The sequence below is a fragment of the Ipomoea nil genome, unplaced genomic scaffold (genome assembly GCF_001879475.1).
Source record: "Ipomoea nil cultivar Tokyo-kokei standard unplaced genomic scaffold, Asagao_1.1 scaffold2159, whole genome shotgun sequence".
NCBI lineage: Eukaryota > Viridiplantae > Streptophyta > Magnoliopsida > Solanales > Convolvulaceae > Ipomoea > Ipomoea nil.
This window is the reverse complement of record NW_017618587.1, coordinates 2,185,075-2,204,469: the sequence shown is the minus strand read 5'-3', so window position 1 is coordinate 2,204,469 and position 19,395 is coordinate 2,185,075. Positions and strand designations below refer to the sequence as shown.

Here is a 19,395-nt window from a genome sequence, read left to right as displayed (position 1 = left end):
CCAGATGTGGTCATTCGAGTTTTAAATGACCTCCAATGATCCTCCGAGTATTAGCGATTTACCAGGCACCAGATGTGGTCATCCGAGTTTTAAATGGCCTCCAATGGTCCTCCATGTTTTAAAAAATAACCACCCGTGGTCCTAATTTTTAAAAAATCCGAATTTAAAATCATCACGAGACGTCTTAAAAGGACCACAGGTGGTTTTTTTTTTTTTCAGTGCATAATCCATTGATTATTAATATGATATTTGAGCAACTTGTCAATTTATGTTAAGATATTTAGATTAATTAACACCAATATTGACACCGTCTATGAAGATATAATCAGCTTATCTTATTTTGTCATATAAGCACAAACAAAATTCAAATTTAAACATTCATATATATATATATATATATATATATATATATATATATATATATACATATATATGTCGATCTCTTTTAATTTGGTTAGGTAAAGAGTGGTAGTAATTATATTTGTATCAAGGAAATTCTATTGATACCGTGAATTTTAGATTGAGTTTATTAGATATATTCGGTTTCAATTAATTATATCAACATTTTGTTTAAAGAAAATTAAATTTTACTATACTATACTTGTATCAACATTCAAGATAAGTGATACCAAAACTATGTTACTATGGTCTAATTAAAGTAAATTTATTGAATTAAATGATACCATATCAGTTAAAGTGAAAGTAAAAAAGTAAAATTAATGTTCAATAGACTTATCATTATATAATAATACCTTGGACAAGAATACATACGTTTGATTTTGCATGGTTCAGGCAAAGGAGAACCAACCACGATAGAGAGAGAGATAGCCAAATCTAATAAAAGTAATGCCCAAAGTGATATTATTAAAAAAAAAAAAAAGTATTGACATAATTAAAAAAAGAGTAATATTATATGTATTTTGATTTATTTTTTTCTCCCAACTAACATGGCATGTTTTAATTAAGTTAGAACAAAAATGATGAGACCCATTTTTACTCATTTATTTTCCCCCAATAAAATTAAGATACAATATACATATTACAAGGTGGGATTTACTAGCTCTTCTAGGAAATTACAGGATATAGTTTTGCTTAACAAAATAAACTTTTTTATGATGAGAGTGGCTCACTTTTCTTTTTTATTTTTATTTTTAAAAATTTTAATTTTGAAATGCAAAAGCTCCTTTATGCAAAGCTAAATCTTGAATGGATCCCACATGCCACCTTCCATCCTCCATATATACCCGTCTCCTTCACCTCACTTCTTCCCTTTTCCCCTCCTAATCTCCCTCCGGTTCACTTAGAAAAAAATAAGATAACATAATTTCATTTAGTCCGGTGAAGATGATGTGCGAAGAGGCGGTTCAGTTCGAACTCCCCCCGGTTCAGGAAGAGCCGCCGTTCACCGCCGCTGAAATCCACGAACTCTTGTCGTCCATATTGCAACCAGAACTCTCCCATAATTCATCCTCCAAAACCTTTGCAACCCCTCGCTCCATTTACTCGCCGGAGGAAAGAAAGATCCGGCGAATGATTTCGAACCGCGAGTCCGCCCGGCGGTCCAGGTTGCGAAAGAAAATGCATCTGGAGAACATGTATGAGCAGTTGAACCGGCATAGAACCGTAAACCGGCACCTAAAGAACCAGCTCTATTCCGCTACCCGTCAGTGCCAACTGGCTCAGAGAGAAACCAACCGCCTCCGGTCCGAGTCGTTCCTCCTGCAACAAAGACTCGCCGCTTTAACGCAAATTTTGCACCCCATGCAGCTCCATTAATCCAACCCGCCATTAACGTAAAACCTTTCATGCATGCATGTCATCCATAACTCTCTCTCTCTCTCTCTACGTGATTAAGCAGGCAACCATGCAAAAATGAAGAAATGTAGAAGTGGTAGTTTTTGAGCATTTAATCTGACGACAAATTAAACCACGCCAAAGGTTGGTCGTTTGAGCCAACCTTTAGTGCGTCGTTTTAGGGGAAAGTTTTTAGCTAATGTAAAGTTTCAGAAACTTTAGCTTTATCATTGTATATATTTAATTATATCTGTATCTCCCTTTTCCATATCCTTTTTAATTTCCTTTTTTATGTTTTTTTTTTTTTTTTTTTTGTCAAACCAGTATAGGTTGGACTTGTAATCTTCTAGTTAACAAGTTATTAACAATCTGACCAACTTGATTGAGTTGTCGATAGTTACTACTTAGTTGCGCTATTTGTCAAAAACCCTTTATGTTATTTATGATGCAATAATTCTCATTCAAACCTAATTAAGACCAAAAAGACAAACGTTTAATGTTAACATAAAATCAGTAACGTTGAACCGGTTGGGGATCGGATGAATTTTGAATGGAGTTGAGAATTGGGGAAAACATGCATATTTAGTAGCAAGTTAAGCTGCGAGTCACAGCCTGTGACATATAAGTCTGACAGGAAAGAAATTGCAGAAAATATAACATGCATGTTCCAAGAAGAGGGACAGATTCTCACACCTTTTTAAACTACACGTACAGATTCATAGATCGCATAAACCTCAGTCCCAAGGTTTCATCTGAATCTCATTAATTATCAAACATTTGAGTTAGCAAGGCAGATCTATGGGTGCGGCAGCTTTTAATTTGTACCTTATTATTATTATTATTTCACAAAAACTCATGTTGATGTCTGGGAGCTTTTCAAAGGTGTTTTGATGGCTAGATTTGAAGGGGTTACTATTGCTCTATTTATTGCCTAAAATAAGCTCATTTTACCAATAATGTTCTCCATTATCAAATTTGTATATATTATAGTCTTTTTTTTTTTTTTTTTTTTTTTTTTTTTTTTTTTTTAGCATCAAAGAATTAACAATAAGAAAATTTTGGTAAAGGTTTTCAACTAGAATGAATGCATGCACTTAAATTGTTGTAGTGACCAAATAAAGTTTGTGGTTCTAATTTTCCATGAAAAAGTAAAGTAAACATACCCATAACTTGTAAACTCAAAATCCCATTCGAACAGCTGCAACAGTTCACACATATATATATTACACCAAGTCAAAATCACCAAAAGTTTCACGATAGATGAATTTGAGAATTCTAAATCATAAACCCACACAACATCAAACGAATCATTGTACACAACGTATACCCAGTCCGCCAGTCGACATGCGACATATGGTGACGAACGAGAATGCGACTTCTTGAGGACGACAGAACATCCAAAAGTTGTAAATTATTCGAGGGATTATATGTGCAGATAGAATGAATCCTGGGAGAGATAAACAGTGACATGATGTTGCTGGTGGGAGGTCGAATTAAATTAATGCTCTTTTTAATGCCCAGTGGAATTAAAGGTGGCAACATGTCACAAGCATAGAATCCGGTGCAGCACACAGCGCCCGTGTAGAGTCTCGAGACTCTTCATGTCTCGCGGACTAGCCTTACTCTCATCAGGAAACAGCAATAGCTTCCGACTAATTGTGCTTTTCAAATCATATCAGTCTTCAAACTTTATCAGGTTGGCATGTCTGACTCGACCAGCCAGACCTTAGCGTTTAAGACAGAACATCTTTAATGCTATTAATGCCCCCTTTACCTAATTGGCAAGTAACTAGTTGGCCCATTCATTCCTTGAGTCTTAACGAAAATAGTACGTGACAAACAACATACATACATATGCATATACTACATACATGTTCCAGAAATTAAAGATTACATGCATTTCCGGCCGGTATCTTTGCAACTTTCTTGGGACTCTTATTACTTAGAACGATGCAATTCTTACACGCCCACGTGAATTGGTAAAAGGTTTTTGTCGGTCGATCCTACTTATATTAGGTGTATCTTTTTAGCCACGTCCAATTCCTTTAGCTTCTTCTTACTTTTTCCGTCTTAATAGTAACTGTAACCGGCGACCAAATTTTGGAAAAAATTCCATCAAAGATGATGGCCGGTCTAAATGGCAAATGTTTAGTATGCTAAGGTTCTTATTCATCTTGCCAACTCTAACAATTCGATTGATTCTTGATTGGTTTATTACAAGCAAAGATACATGATCAAGCTCTGATAGCAGTAGTATAAAAGTTTTATCCATTTCATTGAATATAATGGCTGGTCGAACTCTTTATGAAAATTAGATCTTCCCACTTAATAAATTCGCTAAGGTGATTTACCCTTCTACTATCCTGTCGAACTGGGACTTGCCATGACACATCATCAGATGTGAGTTCTTGGATTTGGACACTTGCATCAGAATTCAAAAATTGCGCACTGTACTGTACAAATTCATAAAGCAAATTAGATTAGATAATGTCTTGCCCAAAATAGCTGACTCTACCAAGGAACATGCAACCCTTTTAAGTCATCATCACATGCTGCAGGGACATGTGTTTGAAATTTAATGGTTGGAAAAAAAAAAAGAAAAGATCAGAAAAATATATGTATTGCATTCTTCTAGTTTTGCTTTCATTGCTAAATTCATTCCAAATTCTTCACCCTGTCTTCATCAACTTTTAGGTCATCTTAGTGTGTTACTTCATACAAATATAATTAGTATCAACTATAAGTATAATTATATTAACTGGTTTGTTAGACCAAACATATTTAACTATACAATCTTCATTTTAAAAGTTTTAGATTCAAAGTGACAATGAAGTTATTAGCCTTCTTGATTTAATTTGAATTGAGCATTATAGACAATTTAGATTAGTTTTTTTTTTTTTTTTTTTTTTTTTTTTTTTTTTTTTTGGTCTTTCGTTGACTAGGGCCACAAGGCAAAGTTTATCCAATGTGCACTATCGGGTTGACTAGGGCCACAAGGCAAAGTTTATCCAATGTGCACTATCGGATAGTGACTGAGTTTTTCTCGTCACCTAAAAAGTCGCTTTTAAACAAATTCAAAAGCATGTACAAATTTAACAACCTAACATCTGTTTAAAAAAAAAAAAAAAAAACAACAACAACCTAACATCCTAATGAACTAAGAAAATACTATTTGTACCGTCAAAAGACTAAGCTAACAAGTTTAAATAAAAATTAAACAAAAAATGAAAATAAAATAAAAAAAGATAATCTTACTTTTCAACAATTCCCATAATAAAATTTCTATTTTCTCTCCTCCTTTAGATCCAAATATATATATATATATATATATATATATATATATATATATATATATATATATATATATATTTTATTCTTTGTCTATACAATTTCTTATGAAACAGTTTTTATATTTTCTCAAAATCTACTCTATAAAGCAAACATGTATTACGAGTGAAGAAAGTCGAAGTTTCAATCCTTTCCTTTTTGACTAGGTTGGAAGAATAATTAATGATTCAACAAAAGTTGGATTTATCACCTATTAAAGACGATAGCAACAAAGGTATGTCTTTGTTACTTTGTACCTCATCTTATATACTTTTTTTTTTCTTTTTACTTTTTTTTTTTCTTTCTTCTGATTGCTTCTTATTATTATATTTATTAATTATGTTGTATTGAATTTATATATTTATTTATAATTGTGATAAGAAGAAGACTTTTCGAAGACTTACAAGAGACCTCTAACGTACGCGTTTCTAACGAGGTATATGCGTAGGAATCTTCGTGTTCTTTTCGTGTTTTATTTATTTATTTATTTTTATAGCTTGAACCATGTATAGAATAGGAGATTATATGTTTTGCTGACAAGGGATTGGATCGACCTTTCAAAGGTCTTACAGTTTTTTTTTTTTTTTTTTTTTTTGGTACAAAATTTTGTTACAATTTATTGGTACTTTATATATTATTGAAAAAAATTAGTTAAAATAATATTTAAAATGACTATTTTGAGGTATAATTTTGATTGGGGTTCATTTTCAATCCGATCATGTCAAAGCGGATTTAAGCTTTTCTAGATAAGATGTTTAATATTATGCACTCAAAATGAATAATAAATAAATAAAAAATTGATTCTCAAGACATACCATTCGAGTTGAGAAAATTAGAGTTGGGAGGCTTTTCAGTAGCATTCGTCCCATGTTGAAAAGATGCAACTTTATTTTCTTATACACATCTATAGGTCAGTCTGACCTGGATTACACATTTACATGCTTTAATTTGATTCAAACACACACATAATCAATTTGATACCAATTATCAAAGTCAACCATTTATCACTATACTAAAAATTATATCTAATAATGAATCCACAACCTTTTTCCCTCCACATAGCAATAATCATCATATTTCGATGACATGACGTTGGTCGTTGGCCATTCAACTTGGCCGTCCAAACCTTCACCTAACAAAAGAATAGCATGATTAAGGTACGTGCTTATTTTTATATAAGACAAAATAAACTCTATTGAAATAACGTTATAATTGAAAATTTCAAATAATAGTAGTTAAAAACTATTTTGTCTTACGGAGTATATATTTTGATGTTAAAACCTTGTAAAAGAGTTTATTAATCATTATATTGGTACATTATTCAAGACCCGGAAAAAAAAAAAAAAAAAAAAAACTTTGTTAGCATCAATGAATTATTTGGAAACTTCCAGCTTAATCAGCATCAATGAATTATTGTACTTCTGATCTATATATGGTTTTAATTTGATAAAAGAAAGGGAAAATGGAGGGAAACAACATATTTTTACATGATATATATATATATATATATATATATATATATATATATATATATATATAAGGGATTAGGTGCAGAGATTTTCTCAGGTGGAACGTGCGGATTAATTACATCATTTAATCTTTCCAAAATCAACGATTCAGAATAGAATTAAAAAAAAAAATGTGACATTATGATCATTTTCCGTAAGGTCACAACTTAAGATGTGTAAGTTTATATATAACATTAAATGTCTAAGTTTAAAGTTTGTGTTTACATTAAAACTTAAGGTGCGTAAGTTTATAGTTTTAATGTGCGTAAGTGTGTAAGGTTTAAAGTTTAAGGTGCATCACTTTCTAATTTATAATGCATCAATTTAATTTTTAAAGTGCGTATATTTAAAACTTAAGGTGCGTAAGTCTATAGATTTAGGTGTCTAAAGGGGGTGTATTCAATCATGACTTTTTAGAGTTTTAAAGACTTTTAATAAACTTTGATGGATTTTCATAGAGTCGTTCAAAACTTTTTAAAACTTTATAAGTCTATATAAAAAACATTTATAGACTTTTATCAACTTTTTATTTTAAAAAGTCTACAAAAGTCATTGAAATTCTAAATTGAATACATCCCTACAAACTTTTAATGATTTTGATTCTTATCATTTATAATTTTCTTTAAAAAAATTTATAATATATCATAAAATTTTCATATTATGTAGTTCTTCACCCACGTCAACATTCTCAACATTATATATGATCACATATATATATCTTGTATTAACCTCTAAGTCGTTTTTTTTAGATACCTCTAAGTCGTTTTTTTTTTAGATACATCTAAGTCGTTTTAATAACGATTTTAATTGTGATAAAAAGTTAATCTACTATTAAATGTACGTTGAACAAGCTACATTTTAAAAGAATATATATTTACTTATTCTATGAAAAATATATATCCTCTAAAATAATGATAGACACTTTGATATAGAGATATAGAGTTAGACATTTTCATAATCGACTTAGATAGAATGAAAATGTTGAGAAATCATGTCTTATTCCTAACATGTATTATATAATAAGAATAATACAAGTTGATGTGCACAAGGCTCAACCTCTTAACCTCGTTTAAGTAAACACATTTTTTAGTAATTTATATCTACCTATTATTTACTTATATGTAAACATTTACTATATATATACACAAGGGACTACTATATATAGGGGATGGGGGATGGTGACAATCGCACTTGAAAATCGTATATGACTATTTTGATCTTAAGAGTGTTAATAATAATTAAATTTGTGATATTTTTAGTATGAGTGTTATATCTTACCTACTTGAACAATAATTTTCAGTCAAAACAACCATTTCTAGAGAGCTCAAATTAAATGCTGAACTACATTTCGGGGGTCTCTTTCGAAATAACCAAAAACCATGCTCCTCGTGCACTAAAATTTTAACCCAATTTCTAATTTTGCTCTTCGGGTCCAATTTCTAATTAGGTTTCATTTTCATATCCGAATTGGGGGCTAGGGTTTCCAGATTTCGCTTTACAGGCGTTGCGTTTGGGCAATGCAGGATTCGGACAGAAGCAAGCTGTTTGTGGGAGGGGTTTCCCGGCAGACTACCGACGAGACCCTCAGGGAACACTTCTCTAAGTACGGAACCGTGGTTAGCGCTGCGATCGCCAAGGATGGAATTACCGGCAACCCTCGAGGGTTCGCCTTCGTCTCCTTCACCGAACCCTCCGCCGTTGATAATGCCCTCCGAGATACCCATGAAATCCTCGGAAGAACGGTCTGTCCTCATAACCTTCCCTTCTGACGGTTTATATTGATAAAGTTTGTCTCTTTATTTATTTATTTATTTGTTCTTGTTTTTGAGCTGTTATTCTTAGTGGGTGGTTTGGATTTATAGCTGGAAAAGTTTTCTTTCAGCTAACAAACAAAAATTACCATCAACTTAGCTTGTTTTTATTTTTCGGAAGATAAAATTTTTGAAAATGTTATACAGTAGTTAATTTTGCCTTCTCTTGTTCTTTTCTGCAATAAAGTGAAAATTTTGTTGAAGGAATTACAGTGTTCTTGGCCAGTATTGCTGTCATATTATTGCAAAATTTACCCTTTTTTTCATTAAAAGAAAGCTTTGGTCTTTTGCTGATATGAGTAGTTGCTTATTTTGTTGCTGTTTTTTTTTTATAGGTAGAGGTGAAAAAAGCAATACCTAGAAGTGAACAAGAACAAAGAGAACAACATAGTAGGCAGGGGTTGAGTAGGAGTAGTAGGACTAGCGGTAGGAGCGATAACCAGTTTAGCACAAAAAAGATTTTTGTCGGGGGGTTATCAGCTACTCTAACTGAGGAAGAGTTCAAGGGTTATTTCGAAAGGTTTGGTAGGATCATGGACGTAGTTGTGATGCACGACAACGTGACCCATAAGCCACGGGGATTTGGGTTTATTACTTTTAGTTCAGAGGACGCTGTTGAACAAGTTACACAGAAGAATTTCCATGAGTTGTGTGGTAAGCTTGTAGAGGTTAAGAGGGCTGTACCGAAAGATGGTAGTAGCAGTAGCAGTCACAGCCACTTTTATAATGGTAGTGGAAGGGGTGCTTCCTTTGAAAGTTACCAGCACTTAATTTATCCACCTGTTAGTCCTAGTTACAGAGTTTTCCCCAGTTATGGACCTATTACGGGGTATGAAAGTGTTGCAGGGTATCCATATCAAGCTGGATTTATCGGCAGTGATTACCCTGCTGGAACATACAGTGGATTTGTTTGTGGTGCTGCTCCTTTTGCACCTAGGGGTCCTTGGATTGGCTCAGGAAGTTCATTACCTTATGGCGGTGCAACTATCTATCCTGCCTATTTGAACGGTGGAGTTGGAGTGATTGGCATGACTACTAGTGGATTTAATGGGTTTATGGGAACTGGAATAAATGGGAAACCCGCTCAACCTGGAAGCACAGGGCGTATTTCATTCAACCCACAGTCAGATTGGTAGAGGAAATGTACATATAAATTCTTTAGCTTCTGTTGGAAACTTAGGTGTTGCTACTAGCAAAAACACATTCGACGAGGTAAAGAAATTCTGATTGGCTACCTTGTGACTAGATGTAGATACAGTGATAGATTAGTAACTTTTCTGATTGAGGATATGTTGCTATTATTTGTTAAGATGTCCTTTCTGGGCTGCCTTATATATCCCTATCAGCTTTCTAGGTCTGTGTTGTTTTTTATGTTCAATATAACTCTATGAGTACATATTTAGACAGATCACGCGTTGCAGTGTAGCAGGTTGTATCAGATACTGTTAGCACTACACGACACCAGGTTGTATCAGATACTGTTAGCACTACACGACACCTTTGCCGTTGGATATCATCTATAAGGATTATTGCATCTTCCACCACTTTGGGTCTGGGAATCCTGCAATGCATCAAGTTGGTTGATTAGTCCACAATCCCTATTGTGACATAAAGAATTTCATTAAAACTTTATTAATTATATTTGAAGGATGATAATATGATATGTTCAATGTTTTATTCCATCACCTACTACATCATACTATACGTATGATTGATTGATTGTTAATCAAATCTCACCCAACTCTGGTCTCAAAATCATCTTTATTATTACACAGTAACAAAGGGAGATCATGCATGCATGGGGGTAACTTTTTATAAAGAGAATTCATGGGGGCAATTGGGCAAAGCCTCTCTTTAAAGATATAAACTCACAAAGCAAACTTTCCCTTAGTATGTATACAACAAGTTAATATTTTATCTAATTGAACAGAAAGTGAAATTCGAATCTTAAAGTCAAGATAGAGTTTATATGTTGGTGATAACCCTAGATCGGACAGTTGGCTTGAGAGCCAATTTGCTATCACCTACAAGCAACCTAGGCAAAGTTGGGTTTGGTCTGGGAGCCAGTCTGTTATGGACAATCTGGTTTAGTTATTACATATAGAGGTTAGATGTTAAGTTTACTACAATAGTGTTTTGCTAATTGGTTGAGTTAATAAAGTTAAGGGCAAGCAAAATATAATTAAACATAAGCTTTAGAGATTCTCTTCACTTTAAGGTATCTAACCCATCATTGCTAGGTAGGCGGAAAAAAAGAGGCATTGCATGCCGGTGCCGCATGCGTGATCGTGTGGGACTGCCTTGCTTAAATCTTAATTATGATTAATGATGTTGATTTACTGTTTCTAGCAGTACGAGAACACATGTTTTTTTTTTTTTTTTAACAAATGAAGGGTTCCACTTTAACCTGATGAGTGCTCCATTATGGTTTTCTCTTCTTATCAATGTCTGGTTTTGGTGGTTTTGGTCTGATAACTACAAAGTTGCAAGTTCGACTCTCGGCCTTCTTAATTTGAATTGGTCAGTTATGAACAACCTATGCTGATTTACCTTTTTGTGGTCCTTTGTCGGCAAGAATCACAAGGCAGAATTTATCCAGGGCTATGAGGGGACTATAAGACTAGTTGGCAAACGTGTCGGTCAAAATTTGGGAAAGAAAGAGACGTCAAGCAACAGCAGCAATCTTGTGTCTCAAAACCTATTCAAGATTGCTACATACACATGTCTCTAGTCGACACAAACTACAAACTATCATGACTGGTGACTGGACAACATTTTAAAAACTCAATCCGTACATATAAAATACAGTTCATTCCTTGGCAATCAATTTACTAGGAAGTAGGAACTAAGCTATGTAATAATGTTGCCAGTGGTTAAACAGGTAGCTTGGGCAGGTAAAAGAAGGGACAGCCTTTCATTCTTTATAATGTTATCACTTACGTTGTACTGTCTTTTTGATATCTTTCTTTGCTGTTTCTGCAAGTACCCATTTGTTAGTGAATTTGGTCCTTTTTGTTTAACCAAGCATCTGATGCCTGCCCAGAGAGATGTAACAAACACCTTATTTTAGGAACTGTTCCCAGGCCCTGCTTCTCACTATATTAGTTAGAGTTTGGTGCTTTTGGACATTTATGGCTACCCACTTCAAGAATGTCTGAAAGGGATCCTTTAGGGTTAGCCTTTTCTTGATACATTAGGTTTCCAGCTTACGGCAGACTAATCTTAAGCCACCAGAACCCCTGTTCAAGAGTCACGGGGGAGGTAAATCGCGAGTCGCTCAAACAGCCTTCCAGTCAGTCTCTGTCGTTGACTCTGAGCACAAGAGATCTATCTCCACACTTCTGCCAATTTGGGGAGTCTTTTCCTTGCTTTAACCCTAATGTGATGTCCCCTCTCAGTCCTATAAAGCTGCCATATTATTTTGTTCCTTGTTGAGTCCTCCAAGATATCACCAGCTGTTTCTGGTCAAGCCCACTTTACCTTTCCTTACATAATTGATTCTTGTAAATAGTAACAATCAAATCTTGGTCCTCAGGGTTCACTGTGAATTTGGTTTTGCCTTTTGAGGGTGATCAACTTTTGGAGTGTTTCTGCAAAATGGGCACTGAGGATAATGGTGAAATGGGACTCCACTTGTTTCAATGTGGCTCTTATTGGGATCCTCTTGTGTCAATGGATCAAAGTTTACATTACCCAGTTTTGCTTGATGATCAGCCAATAAACAGAAACTCCCACCTTCTTCACTATCCATCAAATTCAAATCTGGCTGATATGCTGCCAAAGATTACAGCTTTTGAGAATGAAGGTTTCTCAGAGATGATCAGTTCTTTCGGCGCCTCAGATTTTCATCCAAATTATGCCCACAATAATGTGGTTTCCATTCAAAATTCTCAAGAGGATTGCTGGAATATGGAAGAGGTGAGAAAGAGGAAATCATCAGAGCCTCATTCTCCATCCCATAAGGTATAATATAAACTTTTGCTATCATAACATGTAAATTAGTGCCATGAGATGTTAGTTTGTGAATTCTTTGAAACTTGTAGAATGTTGAAGACAACACAGCAGTAGATAATTCAGAATGTTCGAAACAAGAAGACGAAAAGAAACAAAAAACCGAAAAGAGCTCCAGTTTGATGGCCAAGTTAGCAGGGAAACAAGTAAAGCACGATGACTCCAGCAATGGGAAACCTCGTAACGAAAATTATGTTCATATGAGAGCTAAAAGAGGCCAGGCTACAAACAGTCACAGCCTCGCAGAAAGGGTACATAACGCTCTCCCTCCCTCTTAGTTTTGTTATCAATATGTTATAATAAGAAGACTCGATTTCTTTTTGATTGGTTGGCAGGTGAGAAGAGAAAGGATCAGTGAGAGGATGAGATTGCTTCAAGAACTCGTCCCGGGCTGCAACAAGGTAGTATTTGCTTCTGATCTTGCTTCATTCCTTAGTGTGAGCATATAGCCATTAATGTGCAATCCAACTATCAGCTTAGGCTTTTAGTTGAGATGGAGCACATGAGCGACTACGGTCCACGTGTTGCTTGGAACCCACCGCACACGTCTGATTTTTTATTGTTTTTTTGCAGATCACTGGGAAAGCTGTGATGCTTGATGAAATTATTAACTATGTAAAGTCACTCCAGCAACAAGTCGAGGTACGTTTTACATCAAAAATCATATCTCTCTCCATAATTTTGGCAGCTAGAAGGTTGATTAATGATTATGAACTGATTCCTTAATCCTAGCTAGTTCTTGCTGATCTATATTCATCATTTCATCTATTATCCGAAAACTAAAGTAAATCGTTCCACCATTTATGAGACTTTAATGTTTCAGTTTCTGTCGATGAAACTAGCAACTGTGAATCCGGAGATTAACCTTGACATTCAACAAGCAATGACCAAAGAGGTAAGTGTGAAGAGCAACAAATAAGGATCATATCTGCAAATCTGCAACTATTAGCCAGGTATAAACCTGAAACCTGTCAACTATTCTTTCTGATGCAGATTTTTGCTAATGTACCCCGTCGTGGATTTAGCCATGGCATTAGCTCCTCCCAAACATTCCCGGGATTTCGACAGGGAGCTTTCGCTAACATCCCAAATACCATCCCACCAATTCGCCCCTCGCCTCAGGTAAATCATTAATATTCTTGCATCATATTCCTACTTGTTATATATTCTGGTTGCAAACTATTTTGATGAGACTAGCTACATTTTCCAGAACGTATTGAGCAATGATCTTCACAGTATTCTCCCGACGACATTAGATTCTAGCTCTTCTATGAGTAGAATGGATCCAAACAGTAAGACTCCACAGTTTCATCAGCAACAATCGTATCCTCTGCAATTTTCTGTGTTCTTGCTAAGTCTGAAATGTAGTTCATCTTGTTTAGCAGGGAAGTAAAAACTGGAGTGAGGGGGCGTGAAGTTCTTCATTCCTCCATTAAAGCTTCCTTCAAACAAAGATTCATCAGACACAGCTTGACTGCAGAATCTGTTTCAGACAAGAAAAGTAGCAACTACAGATAAATTTTCGGAGTTGTATAGGTCTGCTTAATTAGCTCCTTAATCTTTTGTTCTTCGCATTTTAGCAGAAGAATAACGTTTAATGTTTAACATATATGGTCATGCGTACATATAATGTCGAGTGTTGTTGAAAGCAAAACTGCATGATCCAAGGTCTGTGTTAAGTGCAGATGCATGCTTCGTTTCCCGATAATTCTAGAAGGTAGAAACATACATATCACCTTCGAGTTTTGACTAATTTAATGCCAAATTACACCGGCACTGTTTGGTAATACAGTTAGCTTGTTTATTTGATCACTATTAAGTATTAACTGTTTAACTTAGTTAAACATTCAATATAAGTGTTTGATTAATTAATTTTTTATAACAGCTTATTGCTTCAAAATGCTGCTCAAAACAGCTTTTTCGATCAATTTTTGAGAAAGTCACTGTGCATGTGATCAGTTATCAGCTAATAGCTAATTTATCAAATATCTTTCTACAATTGGTTAATGCTATCAACTACTCAAACTCACTAACTCAATCAGCTAACAACTAACAACTATTTACCAAATATCCTCACTATTTTTTAAGTGACGGAAAAACACACAGCTAGTGCCCGAAAGTGTGTACGAGGTAACCAAGTAAACACCACTTTTCTGTTAGTAGTGAAACTTGTAATTTTGTGGTTATGAAGTCGACCAATCTGATTAACTTGAATGAAATTGCCTTGAATTACGGTATTCTTACATGCTCGTTACACCATTAAATATTTTGGCACGTAAATAAAGTTGTTTGCGTTTGCAGTCACGGACATCATGGGAGATTGTTATGTATGCAACAACCAAGTCGGCAGCATGTTATGCATAAAGACCGGGGGTCCACCCGACCAACCCATTTTAACAATTATTTAAAGTACTCCTATTAATTAAAAATAATTGTTGTAGCATTTATTTTATAATAAAAAAAAAAAAACACTACTCCATGGTAGTTCACTAGCTCTCATGCATGTCGAGTAGGTTATGCCACCAAACGCTATTAATTCATATCCGTCTCTCTTTCTCGTGTTTCTTTAAACTTATAGAAAAAAAAAAATTGGATACTTTTAGTCTTTAATCGAGTAATAGATTTAACCGTTCAGTTATTATAAAATTAGGATTAGGATGATGTCATTTTTCAAGCCTCGTATAATAAGGTTTGGCTAATATTGTTTTATTCACGATGTTTGAATCAAAGGCTTTATTAGGAGGAATAAAAAATGTTGTATTGGAGCTACAAGTTGTTGATTTAGGATGTCTGTTGTGGTTGAGTAGGGTCATATATGTTCTTGTCTTGGCAACGTTGTAAAGAAAACACCTTGAGGACAAATGTCACATGCAATGTTTATACCTTTCTCAAATTCTCCTCCCCCCATCCTATTTATTAACCCATTTGGTTATTGGACCACAACCCCTTTATTTCTTCCATTCCTTTAGCCTTTAGGTACCCTCACGAGAAAGAAAACTCGACTGAATTAGTCTTATTTTACATGATACAGATACGAGATACTAATACAGACTTTCATTCTTTATTGAGTTGTCAAGGCTCGATCTTGTGTCGTTATCCACAATTTACTACCCAAAAATCAACTGAACTCCCCTTGCGAGCCTCTGATTAACAGTTGGAATATATGAAGAAAGCCTAAAAAGAATATGAATGTGCTTCAAAACACATATGAACAAAACTATTGTCCTGGGTGGGGGGAGTTTGGCACTATTGAACCATAATAATAAAAAAAAATGTCTGGAAGCAAATTATATGGGAAAGATTTTTTCTGCTCCTTTATATCAACTGTGACAATATCTCGTGTTGTTTGATGTTTCAACTGACAAATTCTTCTTACAAAAGAATGTAGCAAGGAAAAAACGAAAGAATCCGAAAGAGATAACTTACAGGATGGAAAACGGGGCGTGGAATATAGTAATGAACAATACCATTCAGTACTCTACCATCATTCTCTTTCAAGCTGAAACGCGGTTTAGACTTCAATGGGGCCACTCCCCCGAAGCTCTTCTGTATGTACCTCTTCGGTTTCAGCAGATAGTCCCGGGCTTGTCTATTATTACACGCAAACCATCTCTACCGCTATGAACCCTACCTACACATCTCGGTTTAGTTGACCTGTTCACCTATCAAGTCCAGCCCGACGAGAAGGAAGGATATTCCTTGAAACAGCAAGAAGTAGAAGTGGATGCCCTGAGCCGAGAGGAGGCTCCTCACTGAAGCTGTCAAAAGAAGGAAGGCGAGGGCGAGTTCTTTTGTGTATATACGGTTATGCTTCTTCTTCGGGGCAGCTTTCTTTTCCTTCTGTTTAATTTCCTCCCGCAATTCATCCAAATCTGGCACCGATGACGCACCTCGTTGCTGTTTAGGTTTTTCGTCAACCAAGGAGGCGAGATCGCCCTCGGAAGAGCGGCCGAGTTTTTTAGTTACAACCCACTCGTATGCACTTCCGAGTTGGAAGAGTCCCGAGATCATGGCGTTGAACTTGGTTACCGACATCGTGTTTTCGAATAAAAGATAGGGTATGATGAAGGGGAATGATTTCGGGGCAGGAAGTATGTTGAGAAGCGAGATCGTGGCGGGTATATAACAGACAATCCACGATGGTAGTGAAGCCTCGGGAACGAACATTGTCATGGGAAGAATAATACAGAAGAGAGTGAAAGAATAAAACGGTAGAATCAACTTCCTCAGAAGGAAGAAGAGAAAAATTAAATTGAATTTCTTCCAAACGCTAATCTGCATCGACCAATTTTACCGTAGAACAAGGTCAGCAATTGCGTCCACATACTTAAAACGCAAAAACACGACAAAGGGAATGCTTACATATGACACATACCTTTGCTTTAATAATGTCGGGCAAACAGAGTCGGAACAATTGCATCGGTCCAGAATGCCATCGATGTTGTTGCTTCCTGTACGCTTCGTAAGATTCTGGCAACTCACATTCGCACTGAAAATTGAAGAAATTCTCTTTCGCTCAGAGGCAGTTTCAGTTTGTTAAGAAAAAGTAACTGAAAATAAAACGGCGCCTATACCTCAACGTCGTTAAGAAATATGAACTTCCATCCATGGAGGTGTGCCCGGACAGCGATATCCATATCCTCAACGGTTGTCCTTTCCAACCATCCACCGGACTCCTCCAACGCTTTTATTCTCCAAACCCCAGCAGTCCCGTTAAACCCAAAGAAGTTTAGAAAAATCCCGTTCACTTGCTGCTCCACTTCAAAATGAAACGCCAAGTTAATAAGCTGCAATCTCGTTAGCAGATTCTCATCGTTGTTCACAAAGGACCATCTCGCCTGAACCAACCCTAGTTTCTCGTTATCCTACAATTCAAACCGAAGAAGAATATAGAAATTTAATCAAACACACAACTCATGAATAACATAATGCACAAGTTCCTCAAACAAAGAAAAGAACAAAACCGTCATGCTTAGAGAACTAATTGAATTTCGGGAAAGTCTGAAAGTCAAATGAATGAGGTAAACATAAACAAATACCTTGAAATAGGGAACTGTTCTTTTAAGGAAATCAGGCATAGGCTGAAAATCGGCATCGAATATGGCAACAAATTCGTAGTCTTTAACGTAGCTGCAATTCATGGCAGACTTAAGATTACCAGCTTTATACCCCTCCCTAATCACCCTATGCCTGTACAAAATGTTGACACCTTCCTTCTGCCATTTCTGCACCTCCTCTTTGATTAAAGACCGAGTAATGGGATCATCAGAATCATCAAGAATTTGAATCAAGATCTTCGATTTCGGCCAGTCTAAGTTACAAACAGCACCTATAGATTGCTGATAAACCTGGTAACAACAGTAATGCCAGCAATAACAAAAATCAGACCAAGATACCAAACACCCAACAACAGAACATCAAATTCCTAAAAAGTTGACAACTTTGAAACAGAAAACAAAAGAAAAGGTTATTGTGAATTCAAGTGCATACCTCTCTTTCATTGCACATGGGGATCTGAACAAGAACCATGGGGAAGTAACCCCCACCTTCCTCACCAGATTCCAGATCTATTGTTTCACTGGCAACTGGTTTGATCCTCCTAAGCCGGATCCAGAAACAACCTAAGCATAGGATTAGCCTGTCTAAACTCTGGACTAGGAAGAGGATAATGCAGACACTGGCCAAGAATTGGAGAGGGGGAGCAAGATACTCCACTCTAACCAAAACCCACTTAGAATATAGCCAATCAAACACACCCTTAACAGCTAAAGGATCAGTCAAAGTGTAAAGGTACTCTAATTGAAGATCTGAGGCAATAAAGTGCCAGCCTTTGTAATATGCAGCTACCTCGAACCCTAGCATGAGCACAGAGAGCCAAAGGAACACCTTTATACAAGTGAAGAACCGGGTGTTGACGGCCCGGTTCTCCGAGGCGTTGGTGTCGGTGGAGTCGGTTCTCCCGGAAGCGACGCGGCGGCGGACGGCGGAGCCCAGGCTGAGCAATGCGGAGCCAATGGAGGTCAGGCAGCCGGCGGCCTTGTGCGCCTTGAGAAGGAGCACCCAAGTTAGCTGCTTGGCGTTCTTGTTCCGTACTTTCTCGCGGCGGTAGTTGGTGGGCATTGAGATATCATGGTCGCCGCCGGCGCCGTTGGGGATGAGAAAATCTTCCTCCGACGCCCCCTCCAGCTCCACCATTGACCAGTTGTTCGGATTCTCCATTTTCACCACCACAGGGGTGCCTCTATGGCTCTCCTTAGCCCACCAACCAAAAGAGGGAGCCATTACACTACTATCTCCACCTAAACTCCTTCCAAGATTGAAGCTTTCCGGCTTGGCCCTCACTTTTCAGCTCAAAAATCAACACAATGCGCCACACCCAGGAAGATGAACCAGTACAAACACTACCCAAAACACACTATTCCAACTCCATATCCAAAACTCTCTCTTCTCTCTCTCCAATTCTTGAATACAAAGAGCAGCTTAATAGATGGTGGGTGGGGGTCACAGTACAAAAGATTTAAAAAGAATGAAGGAGAACTCAAATTACAGCTTGCAAAGGCTCTCAAACACACAACACACAATGGGGTAGTGACTAGTGAGATACAGAGGCAGGGATGGGGAGTGGGTATGTTAAGAAAGAGATGGTGGGTAAGAGAGAGAGAGAGAAAAAAAAAGACTATAATGGTAACAGCTCAACACGCCTGTGATTTTGATTCTAGCTTTCCGATAAATGGTAAGAAAATCAGATTAAAAAAAAGGAGCATATACTGATATATACATAATAAAAAACACAAAAATCAAATCTTTATACAGCTAGCTTACTTATTTCTTCTTTTTCATGAAAAAATCTATTTTTTAAATTTTTTTTTTTTTTACATTTCCTTATCAAATTTTTTATAGAAAAGACCCAATCTTTCTGACCCAGAAAAGAATTTACAGTCTTG

The 19,395-nt window shown here is 36.1% G+C and overlaps 3 protein-coding genes across 5 annotated transcripts; 2 read left to right on the top strand and 1 right to left on the bottom strand.

Annotated features, from left to right (window-relative positions):
- Positions 1-8,038: 8,038 nt before the first annotated feature.
- LOC109149318 (RNA-binding protein 1-like) lies at positions 8,039-9,846 on the top strand. Of its 2 annotated transcripts, XM_019297035.1 has the most exons (3): positions 8,039-8,371; positions 8,776-9,448; positions 9,479-9,846. In XM_019297035.1, exons 1-3 carry the CDS (start codon positions 8,147-8,149, stop codon positions 9,574-9,576), a joined length of 996 nt encoding a protein of 331 aa, XP_019152580.1. In that variant the 5' UTR covers positions 8,039-8,146; the 3' UTR covers positions 9,577-9,846. The 2 variants fall into 2 exon arrangements, with proteins under 2 accessions (XP_019152580.1, XP_019152579.1); XM_019297034.1 differs by having other exon boundaries at positions 8,776-9,846.
- On the top strand, positions 9,576-14,152 carry LOC109149319 (transcription factor bHLH74-like). Of its 2 annotated transcripts, none has more exons than XM_019297038.1 (9): positions 9,576-9,652; positions 11,976-12,403; positions 12,484-12,702; positions 12,787-12,852; positions 13,025-13,093; positions 13,275-13,346; positions 13,445-13,573; positions 13,662-13,743; positions 13,837-14,152. In XM_019297038.1, exons 2-9 carry the CDS (start codon positions 12,038-12,040, stop codon positions 13,842-13,844), a joined length of 1,011 nt encoding a protein of 336 aa, XP_019152583.1. In that variant the 5' UTR covers positions 9,576-9,652; positions 11,976-12,037; the 3' UTR covers positions 13,845-14,152. The 2 variants fall into 2 exon arrangements, with proteins under 2 accessions (XP_019152583.1, XP_019152581.1); XM_019297036.1 differs by having other exon boundaries at positions 13,834-14,152.
- Positions 14,153-15,741: 1,589 nt separating this feature from the next.
- Positions 15,742-19,162, bottom strand: LOC109149315 (probable xyloglucan glycosyltransferase 12). Its single transcript, XM_019297032.1, has 5 exons — positions 17,942-19,162; positions 17,491-17,799; positions 17,026-17,316; positions 16,827-16,940; positions 15,742-16,726 (listed from the first exon to the last, which is right to left on the bottom strand). Exons 1-5 carry the CDS (start codon positions 18,731-18,733, stop codon positions 16,097-16,099), a joined length of 2,136 nt encoding a protein of 711 aa, XP_019152577.1. The 5' UTR covers positions 18,734-19,162; the 3' UTR covers positions 15,742-16,096.
- Between the last annotated feature and the right edge of the window lie 233 nt (positions 19,163-19,395).